This window comes from Egretta garzetta, unplaced genomic scaffold, assembly GCF_000687185.1.
Source record: "Egretta garzetta isolate BGI_Z169 unplaced genomic scaffold, ASM68718v1 scaffold81, whole genome shotgun sequence".
Classification (NCBI taxonomy): domain Eukaryota; kingdom Metazoa; phylum Chordata; class Aves; order Pelecaniformes; family Ardeidae; genus Egretta; species Egretta garzetta.
In genome coordinates, this window is record NW_009258671.1 from 6,561,137 (window position 1) to 6,571,615 (window position 10,479).

The 10,479-nt window shown below is 40.3% G+C and overlaps 1 protein-coding gene across 1 annotated transcript in view; it reads right to left on the bottom strand.

The window, feature by feature from the left end:
- SCUBE1 (signal peptide, CUB domain and EGF like domain containing 1) overlaps positions 1-10,479 on the bottom strand; it is a 205,536-nt gene that overhangs the window by 43,119 nt on the left and 151,938 nt on the right. The window contains exon 9 of the mRNA XM_035888509.1: positions 7,348-7,470. Within this exon, the coding sequence (XP_035744402.1) occupies positions 7,348-7,470 (123 nt within the window). The remainder of the gene's footprint in view (positions 1-7,347; positions 7,471-10,479) is intronic.

Consider the following 10,479-nt stretch of genomic DNA (forward strand, 5'->3'; position numbering starts at 1 on the left):
CCCCAAATCACCCTCACACTGGCACTGACTCACCCTGTTCAAGGGGTGTAAGGTAATAAGGTTCCCTTATGGGATAGCACTGCAACTCTGCTGAGTGCAGTAGCCTTCTTCCTGATGTAAGTGAGAGCAAAACGAAGTCCTGGGTATTTTCTCAGACTGCTGAAGACCTCAAACTTACAGCAAGTGCACATGCAAACTCAAGCAAAAGTCAGCAAGGGGACTTGTACACCTGCTTGTTGCCCCTCCCCCTGAACAGCAAACACTCACAAGGACACCAGCAGCAGCACCCTCACGGCTTGCGAACTCTCCACCTGCTACAGTTCACTCATGATCATAAGGGTAACAACCTCAGTGAGATGTTTGTGTGGGTTCAGGTAAAAATGTATTTTAAATATTAAGAAAAAAACCCTCATCAAGCAGTGAAATTTCTGCTGGTGTCCTCTTTATATTGTCTCATCTGGCTGTGAAGCTCTATGTTATTGTCACTCCAGAAAGAAGGGGAGGGCTAAATAATATTACTTTTATTGAACATTTGTGCCTTTTATTTATTTAATGAGGGAGAAAAGGAAAGAGAGGGGGTGGACCAACAACAAAACTTTCCAATATTTTTCACTAGAAAGTTGGTCAAACAATGATGTCAATGCATTGAATCTGAGGGGGCTGGACCTTGCCCATCATCTTTTAAACTAATTTACATGAAACATTAGATCTAGCATTGACAGGGGGTAGCTGAAGGGTTTAATCAGTCTCTTCACTGCTGTATGGTGCAGCTGTATGCATTTAGTATTTCTCAGAGTTCTCTGCCCCTGGGACTGCACGAGGGTGTACTCATCTGTAACTCAGAGCAAGAAGAGTTGCGGGAGTAGCAGTAAGGTAAAAAGATAGCTTGGCTTGGCTGGGAGAATGATGACATAAAATTCCCCTGTCCTGCTATTTCAAGGAATTTCCTCGGGATTTGAAAACTGGGACATTGGACATGGGATTCTCCCTGTCCTTTGTTTGCATGATGCAATGAGAGAGAGAAAGGGACAGATGCTCCAGCCCTGACCTCTACCCATGCATTTAGATAAGCAATCTAAGACGGGTGACTGCATCCTACATAAATCAATGCAAAGGTGTATCCTCATCCTGAGACCTTCATCAGGTTATGTGATTGGGACAAGGCCACTTGCTTTACTGGGTTACATGATCAAATGTGGGTGGCAGGTCACTGTCATGTAACCCAAGGATGCAAACCTTTTTTTTATTTTTTAATTTGGTCACTGTATGTCATGATGTCTGGTGATTCAGTGCTCCCTGTGTGGATGCACTGATTTATTTGGGTCTAAACTGGTCCTGTACAGCCATATTTATCATCAATGGTTCCATACAGAAGAGTATAGTGAGATCTTTGTAGCTAATCTTTGTGGGCTTCTTTAAGCCAAAAATAATTCCCACAAACACTTTCTATCTGTCCTTCCCTGTATGATTAATCCCTCATTTCATACCCATTTTCAAAATGGAGATACCAAGTTGAGAGATTCAAATCTTGCCCTTGCAAGGCTAATAGTGCACATTTTGTATAAATAAGTGAAAAGGTGGATGTTATGAGACAGGATTACATATCCAGTTAATATGGCAGCGTTTCAAGACCATGGCTGTAGGATCCTTGGATCACAGACAGTTACTGTGTTTTTCAAGGTGCTCTTTTTCCTTCTCTCATTCTGGAATGAAAGAGGGCTTCTCTTGACAATTATGCATTGGGAGCCCTGTGTACAGCATCCCTCTACCAAAAGGTCAGTCATAGGGTCAGCTAGTTCTAATCACATCAAATTCTCTGGAATGATGACCTATTTGGCAGTAAAGAAAGATCAGCCTCTCATTTAACAGTATTATTCTAAGATTGCATGGATTATGGTTCTGTGGTGCAGTGGGTTAATACAGAAGGCCTGAGGCTGGGTTCAAATCTTAAGTAGAAACCCATTGTGGATGACCAGAGTCAGGATGTATATCCTGTAATGCATCAGAAAGCTATCACAAAACTTGCTACACTCATCAAGTCTGCTCAGAGACAGCCTGAGAAACAAAAAAGTCAGAGCTGGACAAGGTTTGAGGTGTTTTGCAGGTCAGCATTGCAACAGGCTGACAGAGTTACAAAGAAAACTGCCTTCATATCTGCTTACAGTATCCTTGGCTCTAGCCAGTACTTCCAGTTGCTCCACTGCATGAGCATCACATTTTTGAGGAACACTTGCCTGGAAGTGAAGCTGACGAGAGAGCAAGGGGGGATACAGTGGGGCATATAAGAAGCACATTTGTTTCAAAAGAGAGAAAGAAAAATCCAAATACACAAATAGAATAGTAGGTGTTCTCATGTCTTTCTCTTGTAACGAGAAGAAAAAAACACCTCAAATCAGCTATACTTGGACTTCTACTGGATAGCTTTGTAGTGTTAAAAAACCCCTCTAGCAAAATGTAGCCACAGAAAATCACTAGAGAGGAAATTCAATATATCATGAAGCTAGGGGGGCAAGTTCTGTTTGGGATATCCTGTTGTATAAACCTGCATCACTGAATTTCCTTTGGACAAGACACCAGCACTACCAACAGCAGACTGTGAGGCCCTGTATTCTGGTGCCTAGTTACAAGAGTCAATCGCATTAGTTTAAAATCTGGTAGGAAGGTAGTAAAGAATAACCAATAATCAAACAGGCAATACATCAAAGCAAATAAAAAATGCTGTCACTACTGTGTGTGAACACATGGGCTTAAAGAAGCCCTGAAAATGCCGGATGGCTCATGCAGGTATTCCACGTGTCCCAGAGGCACTTTTGCCTGGTGAACAGTCGTCTCCTTTTGTGGCTGTATTAGTTCAAATGGTTGGTGAAAAGGCTACTTGGACAGACTTCATTATGGCTGAACATCATGGCTGTGAGATCTAGCAACCACCAAGCCCCACTTAAGCCCGCTTTGGAGGCTGCAAGTGGACTAGAATGATGCAAATGCCTTGAATTGCCCTCTGCAATAGTTTAAATTCCTTGGTGTAGCTGGATTTGGCTCTATTTTGGACAGAGGTGGAGAGGGGCAGAGAGAAGAGTGTAGATTTGGCAGGCCGACGTATTACATGTTGATCACTGGATGTCCTCACTAAAAGCACTTTTTTCCTAATGTAACTCATCTTTCCAACTCTACCACTCCCTGGAGAGTTATGACAAATGTGTGTGCTGTCTCTCCTTGTCTTGCTTTGCAAAAGGCAATTCCTACAGCAGGAAGAGAAATTTATTTATCATAGAATTTCACACATTTTTCTGGGTGCTTAATGAAGCTTGAACTTGAGTGGAGCAGAGAGAGTGCTTATTGTTGAATTTTTTTCGAGATCACTGCACAACAAACAGAAACTGAATAAGCAATTAAGTTAACTGGCTTTAAAACTCATATTGGCTGAGGATTAAGGTAATTGTGTCTGCGCTTACACACATTCATTGCAGCTTTAAACAGTCTTGCTTGCTGTTTTGTTGCTGATGTGGTTCTAAAACTAATCTGAGTTGTTGTCCTGCTGTTAATTACTACAAAGGTTACAAACACAAGTTCTCCTTGCTATAAATATAGCTGTTATTTGTATTATATGCTCAAAGGAGATGCAGGCTTCTTTTGCTAGGTTTATACAAACAGATCCAACCGTTTCTTCCTATATCAAAGAATTTACAATACCTTAGACTTAAGGGATCTGTTAAAATAATACACAATAGATGGGTTTGGTATTGTCATACAGTGATTTCACCGTCAAAGGAGAAAAACATCTATTTTTAAGTTTGCCTAAAAAGTGACACTCTGGGAAAGCAGTATCAGTCTCCACAATATCACTGGCAGGGCAATGTGGATTCTTCACCTTCTGGGTTACAAATAAGTTTCCTTTTAAATGGCTGGAATGCAGGGGAGGGGAAAGGAAAGGAAACCCCCACATTCTCCTTGTCTAACAAGTAGCCACAGCGTGAGAACCACTCCCTAGCAGAAGTAATCTGTGATTGACAATGGTTTTCTTTGCAGCCAGGGCTAAAAATGGTTTAGCTGTAAACAGACAAATGCAGAACATTTTAATGCCCTTTACAAAGGCCAAGGGCTGCTTACACAAGGCACTCTCCATGCAGGACGGCTAGCTAGTGGCACCAAGCAAGCTTCAGAGTTCCTGAAAACTAATACATTTTTCTATCACGGTATGAACACAAACACAGGAGAAAAGAATTTTCTTGTAATGGGCAGATTCACAGAGGGCAGACTCACAAAACCTGGAGGCTTATTCTCCAGGCTGTCCAGGCATTCATACGTGTGATCTTAGGCAAGCTGCTATATTTGGCTTCACCCTTCCTGCCTCAAAAACTAAGAGAGAAATACTTTTCACAGAGAGAATGAATGTGTGTAAGGCACTTGGTACGATGGCGTGGGAGCTCTGCAAACAACCAGAACAAAGTCTGAGACTTGATACAATTTCCCTCCAATCTTAAAGTCACCTCCAAGGTCTACAAAGAAAAAGTATCAAGGAAATGAGGTGAGGTGGGATAACCTCAGAATTTCACAGGGAATATGAAGGAACCTTTTTACTGAGATATGTAAAATTGCCTTGTGCTGAAGTTAATGATCATACGAAGAAAGTTATGCGGCAACAGCTTACTTGTATTTTTCAACAGTTTGAAAAATATTGCTAACATGAACTGTATCTCCATGGCTTTGTTGTTCTTCACTGATTCTTTCCTGTAAATCAGATACAGTCACAGACTTATCCAGGGATTCTGTAGGTCGTAAAAGGGCAAGTTTACCAGCTGTTTCCATGGGCATTTTGCCTAAGGTTAGCAGAATCTGTTCCTTGATATTAGTGATGAACTCACTTGGAGATGAACTCCCTATACGCTAGGGAGGCCACCTGAAGTAAATAGGACTCAGCCCCAAACAATGTAGAACTTATAAGGTCCTAAATGAGTATTTGGTAAACACGTTGATTTGTAACTGAAAGAAATCTTTATTTTAAAAATGAAAACCAGAGGAGAAAGGCAATGTTGACAGCAAGATCGTAAGTAATAGAAACTCTATTATGAATCAAAACAACAGATGTAACATGAACAGCATCTTTTATAAATACGAATTAAACTTTTGTATTTCATGCATTGGAAAGGCTAACACACCCAGAACAAATTTCCCTGAGTCTCTCAGTAATGTTCTACGGTCAGTGTTGACTGGCTTTTACCAAAAAAAAACCCATGGATGATTTATATTCCAATAGAGTCACCAGCCCCAAACCACATTTTACTATCAGACCTGACATAAATAACTAGAACCACTTCCACTAACTATATTCTCTTTGAAGAGGAAGAATCAAAGCACTGAGGTGATTCATACATCAGTGATTTCTTGATCTATATTCACTTTCCTTCTTTCTTCATTAGCAGACCTATGGACTGCATGAGTCACCAATTAGCACCTTAAGCACCAGACAGGAGCTGAATTCTCACAGTGCTCCCTCCAGAAAGCAGGCATTATACCATGTTTGCTGTGATCAGCCTCTGAGGCCCAAATACCTCAGGCTTCAAACAGGAAACAACTCTGCCCTCCCCATTTCACAGTATGAAGAACTGGTGTTTCTGGGACCAGAGAAACTTCTCCAGCCCAAAAATTCTCTGGGCTTGCACTAATCTATCTGTTACAGCAACAGATAGATAAACTACAGTTGACAAATCAGTCAAAGTACCCTGTAGAGACAGGCAGAGTGCCTGCCCTTGCTCACTGACAATGGAAGAGGTAGGATGGCCAGATCATGTTTATATTTCCATGTCCGATCACACGAGGGAGAGAAGATGAGCTACTGCTTCATTCCTTGCATGGTATGCACTATTACCAGCAACTCACTCATTCAGTAGCCCAGGCACACAAAGAAACAAAACTCAGCTGAACGTTTACAGAGCTGCTTCTAGTTTCCCATTATCACGACAGAGATCTGACTGTTTAAAAGTAGCTTTCAAAGTCTATTACTAAGACTTTGCATAATGAACAAATAAATTTTGCACCAGCTCTTGCCTAACAAGAATGCAGGGCTTGACTTTTCTCTTGAGTTTTTCATTGATGTAATTACAATGACTTCAGTGGTGAAGACTCTGACTGATACCACAGTGAGAGCATGTCACAACGCATGAAATTAATGAACCAGAAAGTATTCCTAACTATCTCTAAATACATCATGAAGGGAACGTTTCTTTTTAACATTTTGTCCCTACTTTTAGCAGGTACATCAAAACCTGACAACTTACCCTTGTCTGAAACGATCCTACAATATTATTTCTGCCTAGTCAAGTGGCACTAACTGTGCCACTCTCAGCTCTTCCCATCCTGTTCCAGCTTCAAATCAACCTTGCACTGACTCTTTTGTGTCTAATCACACAGTCACACAGGGTGGAGCAGGCTTCTCAGATGATGGAAGTACCAATGAGATGCAATGGAAAATGTTTTGAATGACATATGTATCTTCAGACCTTGATTTCTCTTTTGCTGATGAAGAAAGAAGCTCTAAAACACTAATGCTGCTTTGGACTTCATCACTTTCATGTGTTTAAAATCAATGCAAATAATTATGTGTTCCTAAAAAGATAATTCCTACACAAAATTTTAATTGAATACATCCTCCTTCCCCTTCTCTCTACTGATGCATGCTCATCTTTCTAGCCTTTTCTAGGAGACTTTTAAAGAGTAAAGTTACAGAGCTCAAATGCTTAAAGTGTCATTTCTCCAAAGATATATGGTTAGCACTTGAGTTGGAAATGGCTAAGCACTTAATTAGTCATAGAATATGTAACATCGTATAACTTAGATAACAAATCGTGACACGCACAGCAAACTATATAAGACACACTTCATTTGAATTCTCACAAAACACCTCCATTATCCCTTCATAAACATTCTGGCAGGCAAAGGTGAGCTCACAAATTAGATTCTTTTTTCAATTTAAATGTTGCAAACGCTCTATTCCAATAAGTTACTCCAAATGACTCTGGTGTAAATAAAATAAGCCTCTGTCCCATTAAGATCATAGCAAATTAAGAGGATTTAAACATAAGGCTCTTTGCCTGAGCCTGTTCCGCTACACCACATGGATTTTCCCACTTTAGCAGGACACTGGCATTCCTACTACTAAAAACATTGCAAGAAGACATTTCAAAAAATCTTCTAACCCCACCCCAGAAAATGGAAATATAGGTCTTTTCTACACTTTACTTCCTATGACAGTACAATTAAAACCTGTAGTAAAAATGACTTAATTACAAAAAAAAATCCACTGAAAATAACACCTTTGTTATACAAAGAGTAAAATAAATGAAGTATTACCTTGGCAGGTCCGTTCATCTGTGAGCAGTTTATAGCCTTTCTGGCAGCTGCATTCAAAGCTGCCAACTGTGTTGCGGCAGAAATGGTCACAGCCACCATTGTTTACCAAGCACTCATCAATGTCTGCAAAGAACGAACAGGCAAAAATTTAGTTCATGACAGCGATGCAGTAGTTCAGGGCAGGAGTCTAGGAGTTTACTCAGATCCCCAAGGAAGCTGATGTCCCTGTTAGGAATCAGGCTGGTCAGACATATCCCTTCCCAAACCTTTCTCGTGAGGCTTACAAAAGAGCTATGGGCTGAGTTGTTCTGGAGACAGAGGTGTTTCTCTCAGAACTGGAACCACCAGATGACCCAAGCTGAGGCAGTTTGATGTTAGAGAACATTCAGGGAAGCTTCTTTGTAGATGCAGTAGTCTGCCTGACAGAAGACTTCAGCCTGGCTAAGACGTCAATCCCTTACCTTACATAGGAACTATCAAAACCCAAGAACATATGAAAAATTGAAATAACAACAAATACAATGTAAAACATATTTGAATTGTGAAAAAATACTTCCATTACCCCTACATAAACAAAAGTAGGGATACATTTGTTCAGAATTAGCATTATGTGCTAGTTTGTCCATTATGAACACAGCGTCACTGAATATCCATTTTCATGTGTCTAACTTTTTTATTTGGTATACTAGAAGAGCAATTGCAAGTGCATGTGAAATGTTGCTTCTTCAGATGTTCTGAAGGCAGAGCACCTATTGCCTTTATTTGAAATCCATATATATGGTATGAAGGATGGGATCAATGGCTCTTGCAGTGACGAGCTTGATAAGACCTCTGTTCTGAATTTCAGACTAGTGATTCTGCTTCCTCCACCTTATAACTTCTCCTAAAGGTGTTGAAGAACTGGAATGATCAGTCCTTTTTCCACCCCATAAAAGCCTGTGCAACAACTATATAATAGGTTGCAGAACCTCATTTGAAATACAGGGCATTTTTCCATCTTCCCCCACTTATAAAACCAGGGATCCACATTTTTTTGAAAAAGAAAAAAAAGGACTTTTTTTTCCAGGAGAACAGTGCTAAAAAATAGCTCTTTTTAGGGATGCATACAGTGAAGAAGTAATACGTCATAGAGCCTTGGGTGCCCACTTCTGGAAGTGAAAACAAGGCCTTTCAGAAAACCGAGTGGAGAGTGATGTTTCCTATTGAAAAGCCTGTTGCTTTAACAGCTTTGAAACTTCGAGGTAACAGCTGGCCATTTAAAAAGCAAATCTTGCAAAATGCAAATCTAGCTGCCAAAAGAGCTAATATGTGGAGATGGAAATTTATCAAAGACAGCATGACGCTGGTAATGAAGGGCGCATTTTAAAATTATTTGAATTTAGGATGACTTTTAGTGGATGTCATTCATTCATTTTTTAAAACATATGATTACCAACATGTGAGAGTAGTATGGCTCTTGCCACATTTCTGCATGTAAAATATAAACAGCAGCAAGAGGAGTGAGAAGGTAAATCTAGACGTTCTAATAGCTAAGAGGCAAATTCAGCCCTCTTTTCTAAACAGCACTTTGCTACACCGACACTGACAGAAATATGCTCAAGAGGACATACTACTCAAATAAGCAAGAACAATGTATATTGTTATAAAGGTTTGCTTATGAGTTGCATTTGTGGCAAACAGAAAGCAAATTTGCTCCGAGACCCTCTGAACTAATACTAAGCTTATTACTTTTGTGTCTGGGTCTGCAAAGGAGCGGCTTTTGCATTCAGCTGTGATGGTATTATGCCCTGAGTGCTTTGCAAAAGCCAGCTCAAATCTTTATGTCTCAGGTAACGAACTTTTCAAAGTGATCTGAAAACAGGAGTTGTGTTTGTTTTCTGTGGACCCCAGTTTTGGTGATTAGGCTAGCCAACAACAGAAAACCTTAGGCTCCCAACCTGATAAATCTGGTAAAAAACACACTGAAGGTTGCTCTACATAATACCATGAGACTGGAGGCAGCAACCCATTTGGTTTCATCTGTGATCACCAGCACAGATCAAGATCAGTAGTGAAAACACTAGACTTTTTGGCCCAATTCCTGCAGGCTGGCATTTCCATTTGTAGAAATGATTCCTCCCAGCTCCAGCATGTGCAACTGGGATTGTGTTACAGGTCTTATGATGGATTACTGCAACAGCCCCATCCTTTTGCACAGCACAGGTGTACCTAACTATAGTTTAGCTTGCCCTGACAAAACTGTTGGACTAATGCAATTGTGAATTAAAATTACTAATATATTATGCATCACAAACACAGAGAGTAGTCATCCATCATGAAGAACATCTCTTTTACCCACGATAAGAACAACATGACCTTTGGGCTACTCTGCTGCCTGAGACTGCTTGAAGCAGAAATTACTTGCAGCCTGTCAAACACCATTCTGAAGTAAGGATTGATGTTTTAAACGATGGCCCCTGGATTTCACATGTTAAATTCCAAATTCCAGTCTCACTTTTCAGGGTCTCTGAAAACCATAAGGGACAAAAATGAAACCCTCCTGACCTCAGAGGATAGATTTGAAGCTGTTAATCATTGTAATTCCACTGACAATGCAGCATATCAGTTTTACACCAGCAATTCTTTGGAATAATCCTGAACCAGGATCTGGGTAAAACCTGGGAGAGTCCACAGGAAAAGAAAGTATTTATTCATTTCTTCTAGCTGGAAAACATGACGTGGCCTTTTGAAACCAGGACCATCAAAACAGAATAGAGGTCAAAACTGTTAGCTGCAAAAACATTCTAAATAACACAAACAGCGCCAATGTCTCTGCTTTCACTGTATTTCTTTCCACGGCCATAGCGAGACTGACAAGGCATGTAAAAATTATTTCACTCTATGGAGAGCAGTGTATTGCTGCATTTCACTTGAAAGAGAGCAGTATCCAACCGTATCATGTCTAACTGGTTCATAGAAATTGCACTAAGTCTATATCCCCACTATTTTTCTTTCCATAGCTATAAATAATTCATGTTATGAGCCATGTGAAAATAAATGGTTCCACTGTGTGAGAAGGTGAGGCCCCATTTATCTTTAAACTGACTGGTACCCAACTTTGTCAAGTGCCTGTTGTGAACTTCACAGAGAGCA